This window comes from Neomonachus schauinslandi, chromosome 6, assembly GCF_002201575.2.
Source record: "Neomonachus schauinslandi chromosome 6, ASM220157v2, whole genome shotgun sequence".
Classification (NCBI taxonomy): Eukaryota; Metazoa; Chordata; class Mammalia; order Carnivora; family Phocidae; genus Neomonachus; species Neomonachus schauinslandi.
This window is the reverse complement of record NC_058408.1, coordinates 100,628,539-100,648,392: the sequence shown is the minus strand read 5'-3', so window position 1 is coordinate 100,648,392 and position 19,854 is coordinate 100,628,539. Positions and strand designations below refer to the sequence as shown.

General features: G+C 43.3%; 1 protein-coding gene across 3 annotated transcripts in view; it reads left to right on the top strand.

The window, feature by feature from the left end:
- Positions 1–10,479, top strand: part of ASCC1 (activating signal cointegrator 1 complex subunit 1) — a 107,367-nt gene extending 96,888 nt beyond the window's left edge. For 2 of the 3 annotated variants that reach the window (XM_021699626.1, XM_021699625.1), the window contains one exon: positions 9,950–10,479. In XM_021699626.1, coding sequence (XP_021555301.1) covers positions 9,950–10,066 — 117 coding nt within the window. In that variant the 3' untranslated portion in view covers positions 10,067–10,479. The remainder of the gene's footprint in view (positions 1–9,949) is intronic. The other variant, XM_021699627.1, reaches the window with a different exon arrangement.
- Positions 10,480–19,854: the final 9,375 nt, after the last annotated feature.

Genomic DNA, 19,854 nt, shown 5'->3' with positions numbered 1-19,854 from the left:
CCTACCTCCACCCCACATTTTTTTTGCTGCTTTTTAAAATTAAACAGCTCTGCAGGGAGGGGAAGTCCCTTGGCATTTTGAGTATTGAGGTGCTCAGCAGAACTGCCTGGCATCCTGTTTGTGTATAGCTGTTTTAATTCACTCTCTAATAGGTCATTTGGCCTTACCAGCAGAGTCTTAAACTAAACTTGATAATCCTTATGTCAGCAGTGAGGCTCAGGCCAAACATTCAAAAGTGCAACCCTGAGTGATTATTTGAGGGAAGTTTTGAAGCCTTTATTCCCTGGTTCTGTTCGTCTGGCTTCTGCCTGGCGCCTCCTTAGGTGGTGCTGTTAGCATTCCTCCTGCTCACTGCAGCTAAGACAAGCAGGTGGTTTGGGAGAGCAGAATGAATGAAGGACTTCCATGTTCATGTCCCCGTTCTGTGAAAGGAGCCTCATAGTGTTCCGGTGCCATTTCAGGCACTGGGGATGGGACTTGTGCCCCAGGGACAGGCAGGCTTTTGGCATTCCTTTAATGGAGACGCATGAAGCAAGAGGGATATGCCAGTGGGCTGAAGAACTGCAGCTGATCCACTGATTTCCAGCCTTCTTGCTGCTTTCCTGATGCAGGCAACCGATGACGTCAGGGGCTACTCCTCCCACAGTCTGGCCTTCACCTTGCTCCTTGGATGCATCGTGCCCCAGGCGTTTCTGGAAGTACATTATGTCCTCTTTTTATTGGCTATTATTAGCTATTATTATTGGCTCTCTCACCATTTGATCACTGCAACTTGAGGTTTCAGATTAAAAGTGGCATCTTGGGCAGAGTTAGGGCTGTATTTGGAGGCGATTCGGGGATAGTAAGTACCTGCCAGCCACATTGTCTTTTATTCTGAAGTAGGTATCCTTATTCCAGTCTTTCTTTATTCTGAAGGCAATGTTCCTATGCCAGTCTTTAAGAATACTACAGCCCTCTGAGACCAGATGACGATTGCAGAGGCTCGAAGCTGTCAGAGTTCCTACTAAACCTTTTCCTTTTTATCTTTAAAAGAAACTCTGCTTTTTGGTTCCTCTAATGATGGGTTAATGGTTATAGGCCATAAGTGACAGTCATAACCAGAGCTCAGAATTCCGTCTTATGATTTGTCTTGCTGCAGTGCAGCACATCCTTATAAAGCATTGTCCCTGTTTAAAGATGGAGAAATGGGGGGAAAGGGTGGCTCTGTGGTCATTGACAGGAAAGCATGAAAGTCTAGTTTGCGCTAAGAATCATTTTGACCTCTCTCTCAATAGAAAAGTTTCTGTCTCTGGTTTTCAGACGAAGTTGTATGTATTTTGTCTATATGTAGAGGAACATGGCTTCATATGAATAGGCTCAGTTGTGTTCTTTTATGATCTTTAGAAAGAATCCATATGAGTACAGTCTTCATGAATATCTTAAAAGCAGATGGGAGGCTTTTTTTGACCCCTGGATGTGTTGGATCTCCATTTTCCTTCTTGTCTTCCTATCTTCCACATTTACTCTCTTCGGAAGTGATGTCACATGTAGCCAGAAGAAACATGCAAGGTATAGAAAGGCTTGAGAATTTGAACTGCATGGTACCTTAGCAGAAATTCAGAATCATTTTTTTAGGTTAGGGGAATTTTTTTTTTTTCCAAAGATTTTTTCTTTATTTATTCATGAGAGAGAGAGAGAGAGAGAGGCAGAGGGAGAAGCAGGCTCCCAAGGAGCAGGGAGCCCGATGTGGGACTCGATCCCAGGACCCTGGGATCATGACCTGAGCTGAAGGCAGATGCTTAACCATCTGAGCCACCCAGGCGCCCAGGTTAGGGGAATTTTAACAAAACTTTGAGACAAAACTTACTTGTGGAAAAAACCCTTATTTGTGATCCTGATTCTAAGTGAGATTAGTACTGTGACATATGTAGAGCTGTGATATTGTTAAAACCTATTATAGTTGTAGTCTGGTGTCCATTACTTTCTGTCTACGGCCTAAAGTCTTCATCTTGTGCATGGAGGCCAATTTCATGAAGAACACTTCTGAAATATACCATTATTTGTTTTGTTGCTTTTCAGTTAGGATCTCTCAAGGGTTGTGATGATAGCTTTTCACATTATTTGTTTCTCATTCTTGGACACAGAACCAAGTGAACAGTTTCTTTGTGGACTGATTGCATACACATGGCCCAAGAATGGAACTGCCCCTCTTGGTGTTCTTTGGAACAGATTTGTTATTCAAATTGTGACGTACATAACACACTGCCTTGTAGATGTGGCCTTCTCTGGGCCTGTGTTCTGCGCCTGGGCCTGGGAGCTCTTAAATTTGTATCACAGTATAAGTGGTCCTAGCCTGTCTGGTTCTTTTCTTTTAAATAATGAAGTTCAGCTCTGGTGTACATCACAGCAAGTTTTTGAAGGGTTAATGAGCTTTGTGAGATACTTTTAGGTCCTTAGAGGAAAGGTGTTAGTTAACCACAGCAAGGCTTCATGCTGGGAATGCCTTCCTACAGAGCTCTGAGTGCTTGTCAGACTCTCTTCCATTCATCCTTATCCCATAGGGAGATAGGTGGGTAAGCATTGTTATCAAGTACAAAATAGTGTTATTTACTGTTATTTTTATCTGTAACCTGGGGGGTAATTGTAAGAAATAGAACATGGTAAAACAGATTATGGAAGGAAAACACTGGGAAAACCTCAAAGTATCATGCACTTGATATTCCTGTTTCTTCTACTTTGGGTCTCAAAAGTCTGAGTGCCATACATGAAAACGATAGGAAGCATCCCTTCCTCTGGAGAAATGGGACGCAGTACATCCTTCCAAATACTTGCATTAATTGAACACCAGTACTTGTTTTCAGTTGTACTGCTTTATGTTCTGCGGGTTAGTTTAACTCAAATATACCAGGAATGATTATATATTTCACAGGACTTAGATACTTGGGATCTTTATTTTGGAATTTGAAATGAATTTCCTCCTGGTGAAGTTGTGTTGGATAGCACATCATTCACTGAGGCCTTCCAGTAAAAGAATTAGATTTCTGTAAAGGAGAGATCTTTGGAGAGAGGGGCCACTACGTTGTCTAAGAAAGAAGAAAGAGAACAGGCCTAATTCGGGAAGCCATATGGGCAGAGATTCCCAACAGGTTTGTCATTATACTGTTGAGGCTTGACCATTCCTTCAGTTTTGTGGCTTGAGGTCACAGATACGAGAAGGCTCCTCTCCACCCTCTTTCCACCTATGTCTGAGATTTTTAGTCTCATCTTTGCAGCCTAGTTACACCTGGAGTTACTTCTGGTCTTTGGTGGTTGTGTCACAGGGCCTGGGAGGAAGAAGTAAAAGTCTGAAATGAATGCAAGGAAAAATGACCACAGTTAGCTCTTAAATCTCACTATTCGTTTTCTTTCAGTGTATACCACGACATTACTAGAAATCAATAATTCCCTCTGTGTTCTCCCTAGGAAACAAACACGAACAAACTAAGAAATGATAGGCTTCACAGATCTTGTGAACAGGGGACAACAGGATGGTTGGATTTTATCTTGTACTTCTCTGTCAGGGAAACCTTGGTTTTGACCTGTTAAAAAAACAAAATTCACCTGAGTAAATTTGAAGATCTGATTGACTGTATTTAATGGTTCGTGAATCCAGCAGCATCCCACCTTAGCAGATGGAAAGGAGCTCCGAGGAGCTGTCCCAAATGAAAGGCTTCTATAAGAAGAATGGGGGTGGAAAAAGGAAATTTCCAGCAAGAAGTGGTTTGTTTCAGGCAAGGTCACCTTCCTTTAGGGGAGGGCAGGGGTCTGTCAGGCAGATGAGCTCACCAGTGCTGACCAGGGAATTCCAGATTGACTGGTGAAAGGTCACTTTCCTGGGAGAGGCTGAAACTCCAGTTAGGTTAGATATTAAGTCTTGGTTTGCTGTTGTGGGGCTTAGCACAGGTAACTCCATTTGGGGCCTATTTTTTATTTTTATTTTTAACAGACCAAAACCTTTCATCTTGTCGGTCCACATTTCTCTCTTTACTTGGTGAAAGGGAAGGTTTATTCCATTTTCTGAAGATACTGTGAGTATTCAATAAAGGACAGCAGCTGTGTGCACAACAGTTTTCAAACGTCATACTTATACTTTTTGAAAAAAAAGATTTTATTTATTTGAGAGAGTGAGAGAGAGCACGAGCAAGGAGGAGAGGGAGAAGCAGGTTCCCCGCGAGCAGGGAGCCCGACACGGGGGCTGGATCCCAGGACCCTGAGATCATGACCTGAGCCAAAGGCAGACACTTAACTGACTGAGCCACCCAGGCGCTCCTCAAACATCATATTTATATTTACTTAGATTTAAAATTTTCTTTTTAAATCATCCAAATCAGTACTTATTGCTTGCAGGTAGTGTCCCAAATATTTGAAGTTTTAAATCCTAATTTTATTTACTTATCAATATTTGTAGTTTTGTGTAGCTGTTCATTGTTACGTTCCTTTACAGCAGGCTTCTTAAAAAATGCTGGCTTCCAGCACAACAGGGCTGTGTGTGTGTGTGTGTGTGTGTGTGTGTGTGTGTGTGTGTGTGTGTGTGTGTGTGAGAGAGAGAGAGAGAGAGAGAGAGAGAGAGAGAGAAAGAAAGAAAGAAATGTTTTCAGAAAGAAAATGGTTTAGGTTCCAAAATTCCCAAGGGAGTTGTTATGAAACAACAGTGAGAAGAAAAAGCATGATTTAAATACCTTGACGTGATTCTTTTTTAATTTAAATTTTTCCTGTTAGGTCTTTTATTTCCCAAACAATAGACCACTTTGCTCTTCATGAACTACTTTAGGCTAGAGAGAGCAACCAAGTTTCTTTTTTCTTTTTATAGTTTAAGCTTTTTCCTCTTTCGCCTTTCAGGTACCCAATTAAATAGAGCCCCTCATGCTCATTTTCATCCAGGATTCAAGTAAAATTCTTCCAGCTGAACTAGAGCCATCCAATTCTTATACCAGGTTCCAGATAAAAGTTGGCAGGGAAAATAGAAGTGACCAGTGGAAGAATGTGTTCATTTCAGTCTCGAGTTGTTGCTGGGCAGAGCGCCCTCCCTGTGGCTTAAGCAGGGATATTGGAAGGGGCACCGCCCATGGGAAGGGGCTAGGGGTGCTGGGGTTCACGAGCCCAGACTCCAGGTAGGCTGCCCGGGTTTAAATCTGTGCTTTCTTTTCTTTTCCAGCTTTATGAATCTCAATTTCACAGCCTTTATTTGCTGCGTACCCGTGGGCAAGTCACTTAAGCCTTTTAAACTTAAGGTTCAGCTATAAAATGGGAATTAAGAATTAGTATCTGCTTCTTGGGGTTTTGAGGATGCAGTCAGATAGGTACGTGAAGCCCACAGCATAATGCCTGGCACACATGCTTGCCCAGTAAGGTGGCCAGTAACAATCTTTATTTTATTAGTGTTGTTGTCAATACTTACGTATGTATCGCTCACTCTGCTCTTTTAATATACATTTAATACTATTGGCACTAGTAGCTGTGTTAAAAATCTGTTACAATACATTTGGGTTCGCAAAAATTTAAATTGACTTGGTAAAAGCCACGGTAAGCAAAGTCAAATGACAAATGGGTCAGGGGCTATATTTGCAATTCATAATGTAGACAAAGCGTTCATTTCCTAATATATAAAGAACCGCTCAATAATAAAATGAACAGTCGTAAGGCTTTTTATGGTGATACTCTTCCATCATATTGTGAATACGTATACTCGGAGCAAAACAGGAAAACCCTAGGTTGGAGCGGGGCTTAGGACACATAGAGCCAAAGAAATGTCCATGAATAAAAAAAAAAAAAGAAAGAAATGTCCCTGAGCGTGTAAACAGACCTGAGACTTGTTTTTCCCCATAAAGTAGCTCCCTCTCAGAAATGTTCTGTCACTGTCAGCGGTACCCTCATATTTACCCTGTCACCCAGGATTTTCTCATCTCCTTTTCCTGGTTCCCCCGCACCCAGAAAGTCACGGAGTCTTTTTTGGGTTTCATTCAGAGTAGTTCACATCTGCTCCAATCTTTCCAGGCCTGCAACTACTATTTTAGTAAAAAAGACACTCAGTATCTGACTGAACTGCTGCCCTGGTTTCCCTTACTTTCTCTCGTTCCCTCCTCCAGGTACCACGGTATACCAAACCCAGATGAGTTTCCCCAAAGCAGGGTTTTCATGTCGGGCCACCAACCTGCTCAGAAACCTTCAGTGGTTCCCTACAATGTAGAATGGAGTCTGCCTTCTGAACCCGACCCTCAGGGTCCCTTCACGTGATTCATTGTCCTTATGTCTTCTAGCCTTACTTAGTCTTTCTCACTATGACTCTTTAGGGACCCTCTAAACACCTAACCTGATGGGCTTGGCCTGGCCCACTGTGCACATTTCTGCCTTCACGCTGCCCAGCTCTGCTTCCGTCTCCTCTGTCCCGATGGCCGCCCATTGTTTTCTTACCTCGCTGCATGTATTGGTTGTCTGTACCTCCCCTCTCACGTTTAACCTTTGCCACCTATGTTGTTTTAAGTAAACTTTCTCATTGAAGTAGAACATAATCCAATAAAGTTTTAGGTAAACTTTCTCATTGAAGTAGAACACAGATCACAAAGTAAATCAGTAACTTTTCACAAGGTGAACACACCCATGTCATCAACGTGCCTGTCTTCTGATTCATACCCCATCTCCCTAACTAGCTGGTAAGCACTTGAGAGACAGAACCACATCGTATGCCTTTGCGTGAAAGTGCATCACATCAGGTGCTCAGTGACATTCCAGATCAGGAATTTGAGCTAAGAAAGCAGTCTAGGCTTTGACAAATAAGAAACACAGAAATTTAAAGGAATGTGTGAAATTTCCATTACTAACTACAAATTCTTTCTTGACAACTAGTTACAGTTGAGATATGATTAGAGGTAATATAATTTTGGTGAGTCCTGTTCAAGGGTTTCTAGGTGGTGACCTGTAAGTAAGACCTTTAAATCCAGTCTGAACAAGGCCATGTCATAGCTTTCTCTTTTCAGATAAGGTATGCAGACATGTACAACATTAGTTTTTGTTGTCATTCTCTCCAGCAAATATTTATTGATCATACACAGTCTCCAAGGTACGGTTCCAGCATATGGTCGTATTCAGCTGTGAGTAACATAAAAGATCCTTCCTCTGTAGAGCTTATATTTTATTTTATTATTTTTTTTTTTTAAGATTTTATTTATTTATTTGACAGAGAGAGAGACAGCGAGAGAGGGAACACAGGCGGGGGGGTGGGAGAGGGAGAAGCAGGCTTCCTGCTGAGCAGGGAGCCCGATGTGGGGCTTGATTCCAGGACCCTGGGATCATGACCTGAGCTGAAGGCAGACTCTTAACGACTGAGCCACCCAGGTACCCCTAGAGCTTATATTTTAATGAGTCACTAGAAATAATTGATAGAACTGAAAGAAAGGCTTAAGACTAAAGGTACACAACAAGGCCTAAACAATACGAGAAGGTGAAAAATTGTTACGAAATCCTCATCAACATACAGAGAGAATAAGAGCATGGAGATAAGAAGGGCTAAAGGAAGATCAGCCCTGCACTAGGGACTTCTGGGTAAGAAATCCATTTGTGACATTATCAAAGGTACGAAAGAAGGCGGCAACTCAGGTAAAATATAAGTCCAGGGTTAAGGAGAGCAGAGAGATGTCAAAAACATTATAGGAAATACTTAATTTTCAGCAGTGCCTTACAGTTTACAAGGAAGGGACTTTGACTTGTTCATCCTACCGGATCTTGGCCACTCTGATCTTGTATAGACTATGCGTACAGGGCAGTATCATGTACTCATAGTCACACAGCTCCTGTGTGCCCGGTGTGAGTGTAGACTGACTTCAGTACTCTTCCCCAGGCTGCTCTTATCACCGTATTTACTGTTTACTTTAAACCTGAAGCATGAGGAGCTCCCTGGCAAATCACGCCATCCAGAGGTTATCCACATAAGGCGAAGAGAAGTCAGGCAGATCACTTGCCAGCTCCTAGCTGTGGCTATATTACTTGGAAACGTAGGCACAGGGGATGGAAGGTAGAGGACCCCTAGGCTGCTAATCCTGAAAAAGTAACTTGTTGAAAGTATTATGAGTTCCCTTTTAGTTTTGTTTTGTCTTGTCTTTTATTGCCCCTTTAGTTATATCTTTTTTGTACCTACAAGGCTTTGGTTTGCAAAGCTATAAATCTGCCAGTCTTGTTGACGTGGCTTTCACTTTGAATTAAGGTTCAGCAAAGGGATTAGCGCATAACAGTTTCAGGCAGTATTTCTTTACACAAAAGGGTGGATATGGTTTGAACAGGCTGCCAAAGCCAGGAAGAGAAGTTAATTGTGTAAATCAATGCAGGCAAGAGCTGATCACCTTTCTGAAAGACAAGACAATGCAGCATACAACCTCTAAATAGATCTTTGGGGTCAAGTTGATGTCATGTGGAAGAATCAATATTTACGGGGCTTTATGAAGTTAGCTTTAATGAACCCCAGGCATTTTGCGAGGCCGCTAATCGCAGGAAGAGGAAAGGCGACAGTGGCTGAAGTCCATGGCTATGGAGGTTGTATAAAAATAAGTGAAGAGACAGTCACTCGCTTATATGCAAGGGGCCCACCCTAGGTGTTACCCAAGCATTTGTTGGGTATGTGTTTGGAAAGGCTGGCTTTCTTGAGATTTTACTGAGATTTTAAGAAAAGGCAACTTTTGCATCCTAACAGAAGAAGGTAAGCCCTTTACGCTTTGACACCGTTATCTAAGCAGTTTTCTGAGATGAGTTCTTTTTTTTTTTTAAGAGTTTATTTATGTATTTGGTAGAGAGAGAGAGAGCATAAGCAGGGGGAGCGGCAGGCAGAGGGAGAGGGAGAAGCAGGCTCCCTGCTGAGCAGGGAGCCCGTGCAGGACTCCATCCGAGGACCCTGGGACCATGACCCAAGCCGAAGGCAGACACCTAACCGACTGAGCCATCCAGGCGCCCATCTGAGATGAATTCTGATGTCAGTTTGGATTCTGCCTTATAAATGTGCTAATCACAAGGGCAGGTCCCTCTCAGAGTATAGCTCATCGATGACCTCCCTCTGACACACTTGAAAGCTTTTATAGTAAATAATTGTAGTAAAGAGCGTTTACTTTAGGATGCTGGCTTCAATCCAAGTTGAATAAAAGATTTTTGATAAATATCATTTGCACGTGTGATATCATCCAGTAGAAGGCTGTTTGGTATGCTTAAGTGTTCTGTAGTTCTCACGGGGTTGGCAGAATCACTGGTGGGTTAGGAGCCTTATCTTTTTTTTTTTTTTTGAAGATTTTATTTATTTATTTGAGAGAGAGAGAGAATGAGAGACAGAGAGCATGAGAGGGAGGAGGGTCAGAGGGAGAAGCAGACTCCCCGCCAAGCAGGGAGCCCGATGCGGGACTCGATCCTGGGACTCCAGGATCATGACCTGAGCTGAAGGCAGTCGCTTAACCAACTGAGCCACCCAGGCGCCCCAGGAGCCTTATCTTCTATTTATTTTAGTGGGTGCTTCTACTAAATGTTGTTGACTAGATAGAGGAATGCAGTCTCATATTTTATCCTGGCTGTAACAAAATGACGATCCTATAGAGTCGGGAACTGAAAGTCATCAAGCAGCTTTGTTAGGTGCTGTGAGTCAGAGCGTGGCCCCAGATGTTTGTTACAAGTTCTAGGTCATGTGTGCTTAGTAGATAAATTTTGGAACTGAATCTTCAGCCCTCTTTCCTTAGTATCTTTTATCAGAGGAGGCTTTAAAATTCACCAGAGAGAAGAGCTTCTGTTCTCTTCTCACTCCCACTCCCATTCCTTCTCTCCAGGATCGTTTTTCAGAATAAATACTGAAAAGGAAAAGCATGAGAGGTTTGTTGGGATTGTTGTAGTGTTTTTACAAGAGAATCTGACGTTTGCTATTTTCATCTTTGGATATTCATTCTGGGTTTGTATTCTTTCTTTTCAGCTGTTTGAGAACTTCTACTTTGGTACCCTGAAGCTCAATTCAGTGCACATCTCTCAGAGGTTCACAATAGACAGCTTTGGAAACTACGCCTCCTGTGGGCAAATTGACTTCTCCTGAGGTGGATCTTGGGAAGCGCTAGAAGTTGAACATCCTCACAAGGTGCAGAGGGAAAGTATCTTCGTTTGAATTACTGAAGAGGGATATAGAAATTTGGATGGTGACTTTACTGGGAGGTTCCCCACACAAACCATGGTCTCTAATGGTTGTTCACAGTCCTCAAACTGTCTGTCATCCAAGGGGGTTGTGGGTACGGGGTGGTTATGTAACCCTTGGCTTGTTCATCTTTCACAGGGTCTCCCTTTCTTTCTGAAGTTCTTCTCTGGAAATGTACATCTCAAGCCCATTGGAGCTGAGATTCACGTTATTTCTTATACACCTACTGATTTTGCTCCAGCCATTAAACTTTCATATTAATACTTTAAAAGAGAATTAAAGATGTGGTTTTGTTACTCTCTCCACCTAAACCAAATGTCTACAGTTTTTAGAAGGTTTGATTTTTACTTCCTTTATACCTTAACTTTTTTTTTTGAAGATTTATTATTTTTTTTAAAGATTTATTTATTTGAGAGAGCGAGAATGAGAGAGAGAGAGAGAGAGAGTACGTGACGGGGGGAGGGTTAGAGGGAGAAGCAGACTCCTCGCTGAGCAGGGAGCCCGATGCGGGACTCAATCCAGGGACTCCAGGATCATGACCTGAGCCGAAGGCAGTCGCTTAACCAACTGAGCCACCCAGTCACCCCTTGAAGATTTATTTATTTTAAAGAGAGAAAGAGCAGGGGGAGGGGCAGAGGGAGAGGGAGAGAGAGAATCTCAAGCAGACTCTGCACTGAGCATAGAGCCCAATCTCACGACCCTGAGATCATGACCTGAGCTGAAATCAGAAGTCGGACGCTTAACCCACTGAGCTACCCAGGTGCCCCTGTACTTTAACTTTTTTTTTTTTTTAAGATTTTATTTATTTGAGAGTGAGAGAGAGCTAGAGCACACGGGCAAGAGAACACATGTGCCGAGGGGAAGGGCAGAGGGAGAGGGAGAAGCAGACTCCCTGCTGAGCAAGGAGCTGGATGCAGGGCTCCATCCCAGGACTCTGGGATCACGACTGAGCCGAAGGCAGATGCTCAACCAATTGGGCCACCCAGGTGCCCCTGTACCTTAACTTTTAATCACTACCCAGAAGGTTTAACCATTTGTTAGTGTACAGGTTTTAACCATTTTTTAGTGTACAGTTAACCATTTTAACCATTTGTTAGTGTACAGTTCAGCATTGTTAAGTGTACTAACATTGTTCTGAAACATCTCCAGAACTTTCTCATCTTGCAAATCTGAAACTATACCTGTTAAACAACTCTCCATTTCCCTTTCCCCCAAGTCCCTGGCAACCACCCCTCTACTTTCTTTCTGTGAATTTGTCTACTTTGGATTCCTCATATAAGTGGGATCATACAGTATTTGTCTTTTTGTGACTGGCGTATTGCACTTAGCAAAACATCCTCAAGGTTCATCCATGTTGTAGCATTGGTCAAAATTACCTTCCTTTAAAAAAGGCTGAATAATATTCCCTTGCACATGTACCCCACATTTTGTTTATCCATTCAGCCACCACTGGACACTGGGGTTCCTTGACGTCTTGGTTGTTGTGAATATAGTGCTCTACGAACATGGGTGTATAGGGATCTCTTTGCGATCCTGCTTTCAGTTCCTTTACTACTCAGAATTTTATCTTTAGCAAAATAACTTAAAGTTTTTATCTTTTACTTTGGTCTGTCCTCTTTCTTCTGAAGTTGAACTCTTTTATATTTGTTAGGTTACCGTTCCTTACCTTACCCTACCCTCCAGCCTTCCCAGGCCCCTGATGGAGTCATGGCATCATAGCTCTTTTATGGGCAGCAGCAGTAGAAACAGTGACAATATTGTCAGGAGGATGCAGAGTTCCCTGGGGCAGGGTCAGCTGCAGAAGCTCCTTCCTTGCCACAGACCAGTGGACGGAGGGGGCTCCCAGCATGGCTTCCCCAACCCATCAGTCCCGCCACATGTTCTGCTGGGGAGCTCCAGCCTCACCCTCACCTCCTCTGTTCACATCCCTCTCCCTCCATGTCACCTCTTTCTCTTCCCTTCATTCCTTACTCTTACTTTGATTCTTCCTGTTTGAAAAGGCTCATTCTGAACCCTGTGCGTTAATGCTGCTACACAGTAAGGGCCGTGTGTACCACTCAGATTTGTTCATCAATGTGACTGCACAGATCATTTGTGAATAAATGAATTTCCAAAGTCACTGTGTTTTTCTCTAGTATTATCATACAGTTTTAGCTTGACCCCCTTCGTCAGAGTGTGTTGGGATATGTGTTGCCCTCACTGACTCCCTAGCATAGCTGTATCATTCATCCAGACCTTACATGTGAGTGCCTGCAGGTGGTTTTTTCTCCAGATGCTTTCTACTAGGAACATTCTTTTTTTTTTTTTTTTTTTTAAGTTGAGGTTTTACCTTGTTTACCATCAGTGGTTAGATGGCACGTGGGAAGGAGTGCTCCAAGGGATCATACTGAATAGTGGAGCTGACAGCGGAGGTCAGTGTCCTCATCTCATCCCAGCGCTTCTCTCTTACTGGTTTCTTTCCAGCACCTGCCTCCTGGCAGCCTTGGCCAGGAAGTAAAGATATCTTGTTTTCAATGTCAGAGATTATGACCTGTGTTTCCAGTAAATCTTTTTTTTTTTTTAAGTTTTATCTTTGGAAAGTGTAACTTTATCAAATCCTAAATTCTTTTTTTTTTTTTTTTGAAGATTTTTATTTATTTGACAGAGAGAGAGACAGCGAGAGAGAGAGGGAACACAGCAGGGGGAGTGGGAGAGGGAGAAGCAGGCTTCCCGCTGAGCAGGGATCCTGATGTGGGGCTCGATCCCAGGACCCTGGGATCATGACCTGAGCTGAAGGCAGACACTTAATGACTGAGCCACCCAGGCGCCCCTCTTTTTTTTTTTTTAATATAAAGATTTATTTTTTTTAAGTATCTCTACACCCAGCGTGGGACTTGAACTCACAACTCTGAGATCAAGAGCTGCGTGCTCTACCAACTGAACCAGCCAGGCGCCCCCAAGTCCTAAATTCTTAATAGAATTGGAGATGCTGTTATTTAAAATTTAGAGGTAACTGTGCATTTAAGGACCTATTGTATTATTAAGTAATTTTTCACAAGTAATTTACCTTTTTCACTCTCCTTCTTTCACGACTCTACAGTGGATTTTTCCAGAGGCTACGTGACATAGTGACATCTTCACTCCGATGGTTAATGGAGCATGTACTTGTGTATTTTTGTGTTTCCTAGAACCTTGTCAGTTGTAGAAATTTGTAAGAATTTTCCAAGATTCGGGATCCCCTCCCACCTAATTGTAATGGGGTACATGTTGGACGATTTGCTACTTGTGTTTATAATCAAATCTTCTTTAATATTATCACTTAGCAATTCATTCTGCCCTGAAATAAATTGCAGCTCCCATCCCTCCAGCCGGTTTTTGAGACACTGACTTCACCGTCAGCTCCTCGAAGAGGAAGAGGAAAAACGGTCTCTCGCTGCAATTATCACACAAGATCTGTGTTGTTATATAAGAAACTTCGTCATGGGAGAATCATCTTGATTTTTTGGGAGGGGACACAAGGAGTTAGCCCCAGACAAACTCCATACCCATGGTAGAAACATAATAAAAGTCACTTCTTGTCGTGGTTATGTTTAAGTGAGCTTCAGAATTCACTACAGTGGACACTGATGAGAATCCAGCTTCGTAAAGACCCAAAGCTCGTTCGGGTTCACTCCTGCGCCGCACTCACTCCCTGGAGCTGAAGGGAACCCCATGGCACCAGGGGTGTGTACTGAGTGAGGAGACCTCTCAGATTCTCCCTTGATGCCTCCAGGGAACATGGATACGCCAAGACACTACAGGCGAGAGAAAGGGTTGCCATTGGGGCTGTTTTTATTAATAGCTTTCTTGTTGTTAATAAAATGCTCTTTATTTATTTTTTAAGATTATTTATTTGACAGAGAGAGTGAGAGAGAGAACACAAGAATGGGGAGCGGCACGCAGGCAGAGGGAGAGGGAGAAGCAGGCTCCCTGCGGAGCAAGGAGCCTGATGTGGGGCTCAGTCCCAGGACCCTGGGATCATGACCTGAGCCGAAGGCAGCCGCTTAACCGACTGAGCCACCCAGGGGCCCCTAAAATGCTCTTTTTTTTCTTTTTAAGATTTTATTTATTTATTTGAGACAGAACGAGAGAGAGAGAGAGCTCATGGGAGGGGGGAGGGTGAGAGGGAGAAGCAGGTTCCCCGCCGAGCAGGGAGCCCGATGCGGGACTCGATCCCGGGACTCCAGGATCATGACCTGAGCCGAAGGCAGTCGCTTAACCGACTGAGCCACCCAGGCGCCCCCCTAAAATGCTCTTTTAAACAAAAGATCAAATACATTCACCTTGTGCCAAGTCATCCAGCTATACCCGTTATGCTCTTTTCAACATGTATTTTATACTTCAGTTTAAATGTTGATTTATTTATTTAAAAAAAATTTTTTTTTAAGATTTTATTTATTTATTTGACAGAGAGAGAGACAGTGAGAGCAGGAACACAAGCAGGGGGAGCAGGAGAGGGAGAAGCAGGCTTCCTGTTGAGCCGGGAGCCCGACGCGGGGCTCGATCCCAGGACCACGGATCATGACCCGAGCTGAAGGCAGACGCTTAACAACTGAGCCACCCAGGCACCCCTAAATGTTGATTTAAAAACTCATCATCCAGAGGTTACTACTCCCTATGCGTTTAAGCACGTATCATATCAAATTGTTAAATAATGTTTCACAAATAACAGCTAATGTTTGCGGGATGCTCACACTTCTCATTTGTGTATTAACTCTTTTTTTTAAAGATTTCACACGCAAGTGGCGGGGGGGGCAGAGGGAAAGAGAGAATTTCAAGCAGGCCCAATGCAGGGTTCGATGCAGGGTTCGATCCCAGGACCCTGAGATCATAATCTGAGCTGAAGTCAGCCGCTTAACCTACTGAGCCACCCAGGCGCCCCAGTATTAACTCATTAATCTTTACAAAGCCTACTTCAGTTGGTATTATCATTACCCTCATTTTACAGACTGAGGCTTAACGAGGTTAAGAGATTTGCCTGAGGTCATAACAGCTTATACCACCAGTTCTTAAAATGTGGTCTCTGGACCCCTGGGAATCCCTGGGAACCTTTTAGGGCTATGTGTGAGGTCCACACTATTTTCTTAAAATTACTAAAGTATTATTTGTTTTTTTCACTCTCATTCTCTCGTCAGTGTACAGTGGAGTTTTCCAGAGGCTATGTGACATGGTGACATTATCACTCTGATGGTTAATGGAATATGTGCTCATATGTTTTTGTGTTTTCTAAAATTTTGTAAGTTGGCAGGTTTACATATAATGTAATATGTTTTTATTTATTTATTTTTAAAAAGATTTTGTTTATTTGACAGAGACACAGTGAGAGAGGGAACACAAGCAGGGGGAGTGGGAGAGGGAGAAGCAGGCTTCCCGCCAAGCAGGGAGCCCGATGTGGGGCTTGATCCCAGGACCCTGGGATCATGACCTGAGCTGAAGGCAGACGCTTAACGACTGAGCCACCCAGGCGCCCCAATGTAATATATTTTTAGACATTAACTCAGTTTGCTCTCACTATTTCTACTGTACTCTTACTAGCTATTTTCAGTTTTATCTGCTGTTACAGGCTGAATTATATCCCTAGGAATTCATATGTTGAAGCCCTAACCCCCCAGCAGCTCAGAATGTGACTGTGTTTGGAGATAGGGCCTTTCAAGGGGTAATCAAGTAAAAATGAGGCTGAGGCCTTTAGGGTAGGCCCTAATCCATTCTGACTGATGTCTTTATAAGAAGAGGAAATATGGGTACATCAGACCCCTGGCCTCCAAGATCAGCCCCCCTGGGTCTTTCTTCAAAAAACGTTGGTGATGGGCGCCTGGGTGGCTCAGATGGTTAAGTGTCTGCCTTCGGCTCAGGTCATGATCCCGGAGTCCTGGGATCGAGTCCCACATCGGGCTCCCGGCTCTGCGGGAAGTCTGCTTCTCCCTCTGCCTCTCTCTCTCTCTCTCTCTCTCTCTCTCTCATGAATAAATAAATAAAATCTTTAAAAAAAAAAAAAACAAAAAAAAAACGTTGGTGATGACATCACCAAGGCAACTGGTGATTGGAAGGGTCTGAGGATTATGGTGAAACTGACCATCCAGGACAGACAGGCCCAGATTTAGATAGTTCCTTCTGCCTTTGCCCTGATCCGTGGGCTGCAGTGTGGATGGCTGCTACCTTCATGACATCAACAGTGGTGTGGTGAAATGTCCAGTTAAGGACTAGAAAGGAAAATACTTCAATAAAGGGTTGTTTGATAACCAAAGGAAAAAAGCTGTCAGACAGGGGCACCTGGGTGGCTCAGTCGTTAAGCGTCTGCCTTCGGCTCAGGTCATGATCCCGGGGTCCTGGAATCGAGCCCCACATCGGGCTCCCTGCTCTGCGGGGAAGCCTGCTTCTCCCTCTCCCACTCCCCCTGCTTGTGTTCCCTCTCTCGCTGTGTCTCTCTCTGTCAAATAAATAAAATCTTAAAACAAAAACAAAAAAACTCAGACATGTGCGTGCATAGAGGAATGACCATGTATGACCCAACAAGAAAGCAGCCATCTGCAAGCCAGGGAGAAAGGCCTCAGGAGAAACCAATCCTAGCAACACCTTCATCTTGGACTTCTAGTCTCCAGGACTTGGAGAAAATAAATTTCTGTTGTGAAGCCACCCCCAGTTTGTGGTATTTTGTTATGACAGTCCTAACAAACTAATATACTTGTTATAATGCAGAAGCTAATCTACCAGTCTTCTTTTGAACCAGACATTAAATGTAGATCAATGCCCCTCTTCTTGCTAATTTTTTTTTTGGTGGGGGGGAATATAGTTGTGTTTCATAAAATACATGATTTTGTTAATATGTAATGGGTTCCTTATTGTTATTTTTAAATAAACATTTCACTTCTTAGGAGTTTCTTTAAAGATTTAAGAGCAGTTTTAGGTTCACAGCAAAATTTAGAGGCAGGCTTAGTTTTATTTTCAAGTACAATAGATAATATCTGTGTCTGTATGTCTCATATAAACAAACTTTTGTGGGAGTCCTCAGTAATTTTTTAGTGTAAAGGACCCCCGAAACCAGAAAGTTTGACAACTGCTATACCATACTATACTTTTTCCAAATGGGATCATATTACACATGATCTTCTATAACAAGCTTTTCTCATCCAGCAATATGTAGTGGGTCGCCTTAGTTGTCAACAGATACAGATCTACATGATTTTTAACGTCTTTGCAATAGTTCATTGTGTGTATGTTTTATACTTTAACTAGTTGGTCCCTGACTAACGGACAATGAGCTGGTTTCCAGGTTTGGCTATTATACACAATTCTGGATTGAATATCTTTGTGCATTTTTTTAATGCTTGTGAGGTCATCCGGAAATGAGATTACATGGTTTTAAAGATATGGTTAAATGTAAGTTTCTTATTTAGAAACTAAGGTTCCTCCATTTTGTATTGCTAAGTACTAAATACAAACAGAAAAAGGCATAAAACATATGTACCATTTAACAAATACACCCAGCGGCTTTGGGCCCATTCATTTGAAAAGGCAATCTAGTAATTCTCTCAAAGGTTAGGAAAACCTTTTCTTCTTTATAAATTATAATTGTCCATTTTCTTTTTTTTTTTAAGATTTTTTTTTTTTATTTATTTGCGAGAGAGAGAATGAGAGACAGAGAGCATGAGAGGGAGGAGGGTCAGAGGGAGAAGCAGACTCCCCGCCAAGCAGGGAGCCCGATGTGGGACTCGATCCCGGGACTCCAGGATCATGACCTGAGCCGAAGGCAGTCGCTTAACCAACTGAGCCACCCAGGCACCCTAATTGTCCATTTTCTACAACTCTTTTACCTGTCATCTGCAAAATTGGATTCTCTCCCCTAAATTAGCTTTGCTATTGGCTTAATAACAATCCTGGACTCCTGTTGATTTGTCTTCAGTACAAATCAGCTGACCCAGCTTGAAGGTGTTGCAGAAGACCAGTCCCACTGAAGGGACTGTCCAGGAGTGTGGGAAACATTTTGACCTTCAAAAGTCTAGAAACATCTATTGTCTTATTGATGGGCATCTTGTCAGTGCCCGTCCAAACTATTGGGCATATTGGGCAACTTCGGTAATTTTAGAGGATGAGGGACTTCATAAGATAGGACTGGAACCGGAGGGCTAGGTCTAGAATCTTCCTCAATGCCTTGGAGATAACACAATGAGCTTTGCTAAGACTAGGATTGAGATGGTGGAAAAAGATGGCAAATTTTAGTACGTCTTCAGAACTATGGGGCCTCAGAGCCTTCTCTTCTCCACCTGAGAAAAGAACTAACATTTTTTAAACGTCCACTGTCCTACTTAGTATGTAGTTTTGCACGAGTTTCCCAGAATTCTTCTGAGATAGATGGTATTATCATTACAGATAGAAAATAGATTAGAGAACCTGCCCACTAACACAGCTAGTAAGTGGGTTTCCACCCCCAGTCTGACAAGAAACTGTTCTCCCACTATACAGTCTTATTATACAGCCCAGCAAGGCTGCTGTATTTACTGGGAGACATTAACGGCCAGAGCCGCCCTGCAGCACCACCTCTAAATCCAACCGCAAAGGAAAAAGAAAACACGGAAAAGGAGCTATTGTTTTCTGTTTTCCCAAGGGGACCTCAGCCCAAGCCATTGATGCAGTCAGAATTCTCAGGCAGGCCAGATTCAGGGTGACTATGAACCTTCTAACCTGTGTTATTTCCTACCGATTAAGATCATGTTTTTCATTGCCTTTGATTTGATTTTTTTTTTTTTAAGACCACAGCAGCCAAGTCTTTTTGTAAAAACACAATCTAAGGCTTGGGTCCCAAAAGTTCATTATGTTTGTCCTGTCAGATTCTCTCCATGTTTCCTCTTCCATTTATTAGTAATGTAAACCTCACCCCATTTCTGCTCTGATCCTGGGACTGCCCAGCCTCCAGCCTTCCCAGCTGGGATGGCAACACATTTTTACAGGCAACGATAAGGGTCACAGTTTTAACAAAAACCTAAACACCTCAGACAAAACCAGCCTCCCCTCCAACCCCCTTCCCCAGTGGCTTATTAGAAACAAGTTGAAGTCAAAAGCACGAACAAACGTGCCTTTTTCAAATGTGCAGCCTCAAGGCAGATGAAATGGTCAGACGTTTACCTTTTAGGGTTGCCCTAGAAAGGGCCAACAAAAGGGGTGAAGCCCTGAAACAGCTGCTTGGGGAGGAGGACATCTGCCTCTCTTACCCACCATTCAGTGCTGCAGCCCTGCCTGGAAAAAAGCATGTGGGGCTGGGAAGCGATAGTTCTCGGAGGCAGCCAGTTGTTCTATGGCTTTTGTCTTAACGAAGCTGCCCGTGACTGTCAGAGCCATAACCCGCAGCAAGCCAGCTGTCAGGGCTGTGGCGCAGGCCCCTCTGGGTGGCCAGCAAGGGGAGACAGAAAGAGTGTCTGTGGCCAAATTCCCTTTTAGACACCTGAGCCTCCTGGCTTTGTAACTGGAGAGATTTGTGTCCTCCCCACTCCCATCTTCCCTGGGGAGACACTGCCGGCCCTTTCTCTGGCCCTCCACCCTTGCAGAGACAGCAGGGACATCTCAGGATTTGGATTCCTTGGTTTGCAACTCCCTAAGTGCGAGGCGGCTGGGCTGGGTTCTGCTGCGGTTGGCTGGCGTTTGGCGCTCTCATCTAGCGCTTCCCTTTGAAATCTACCCCC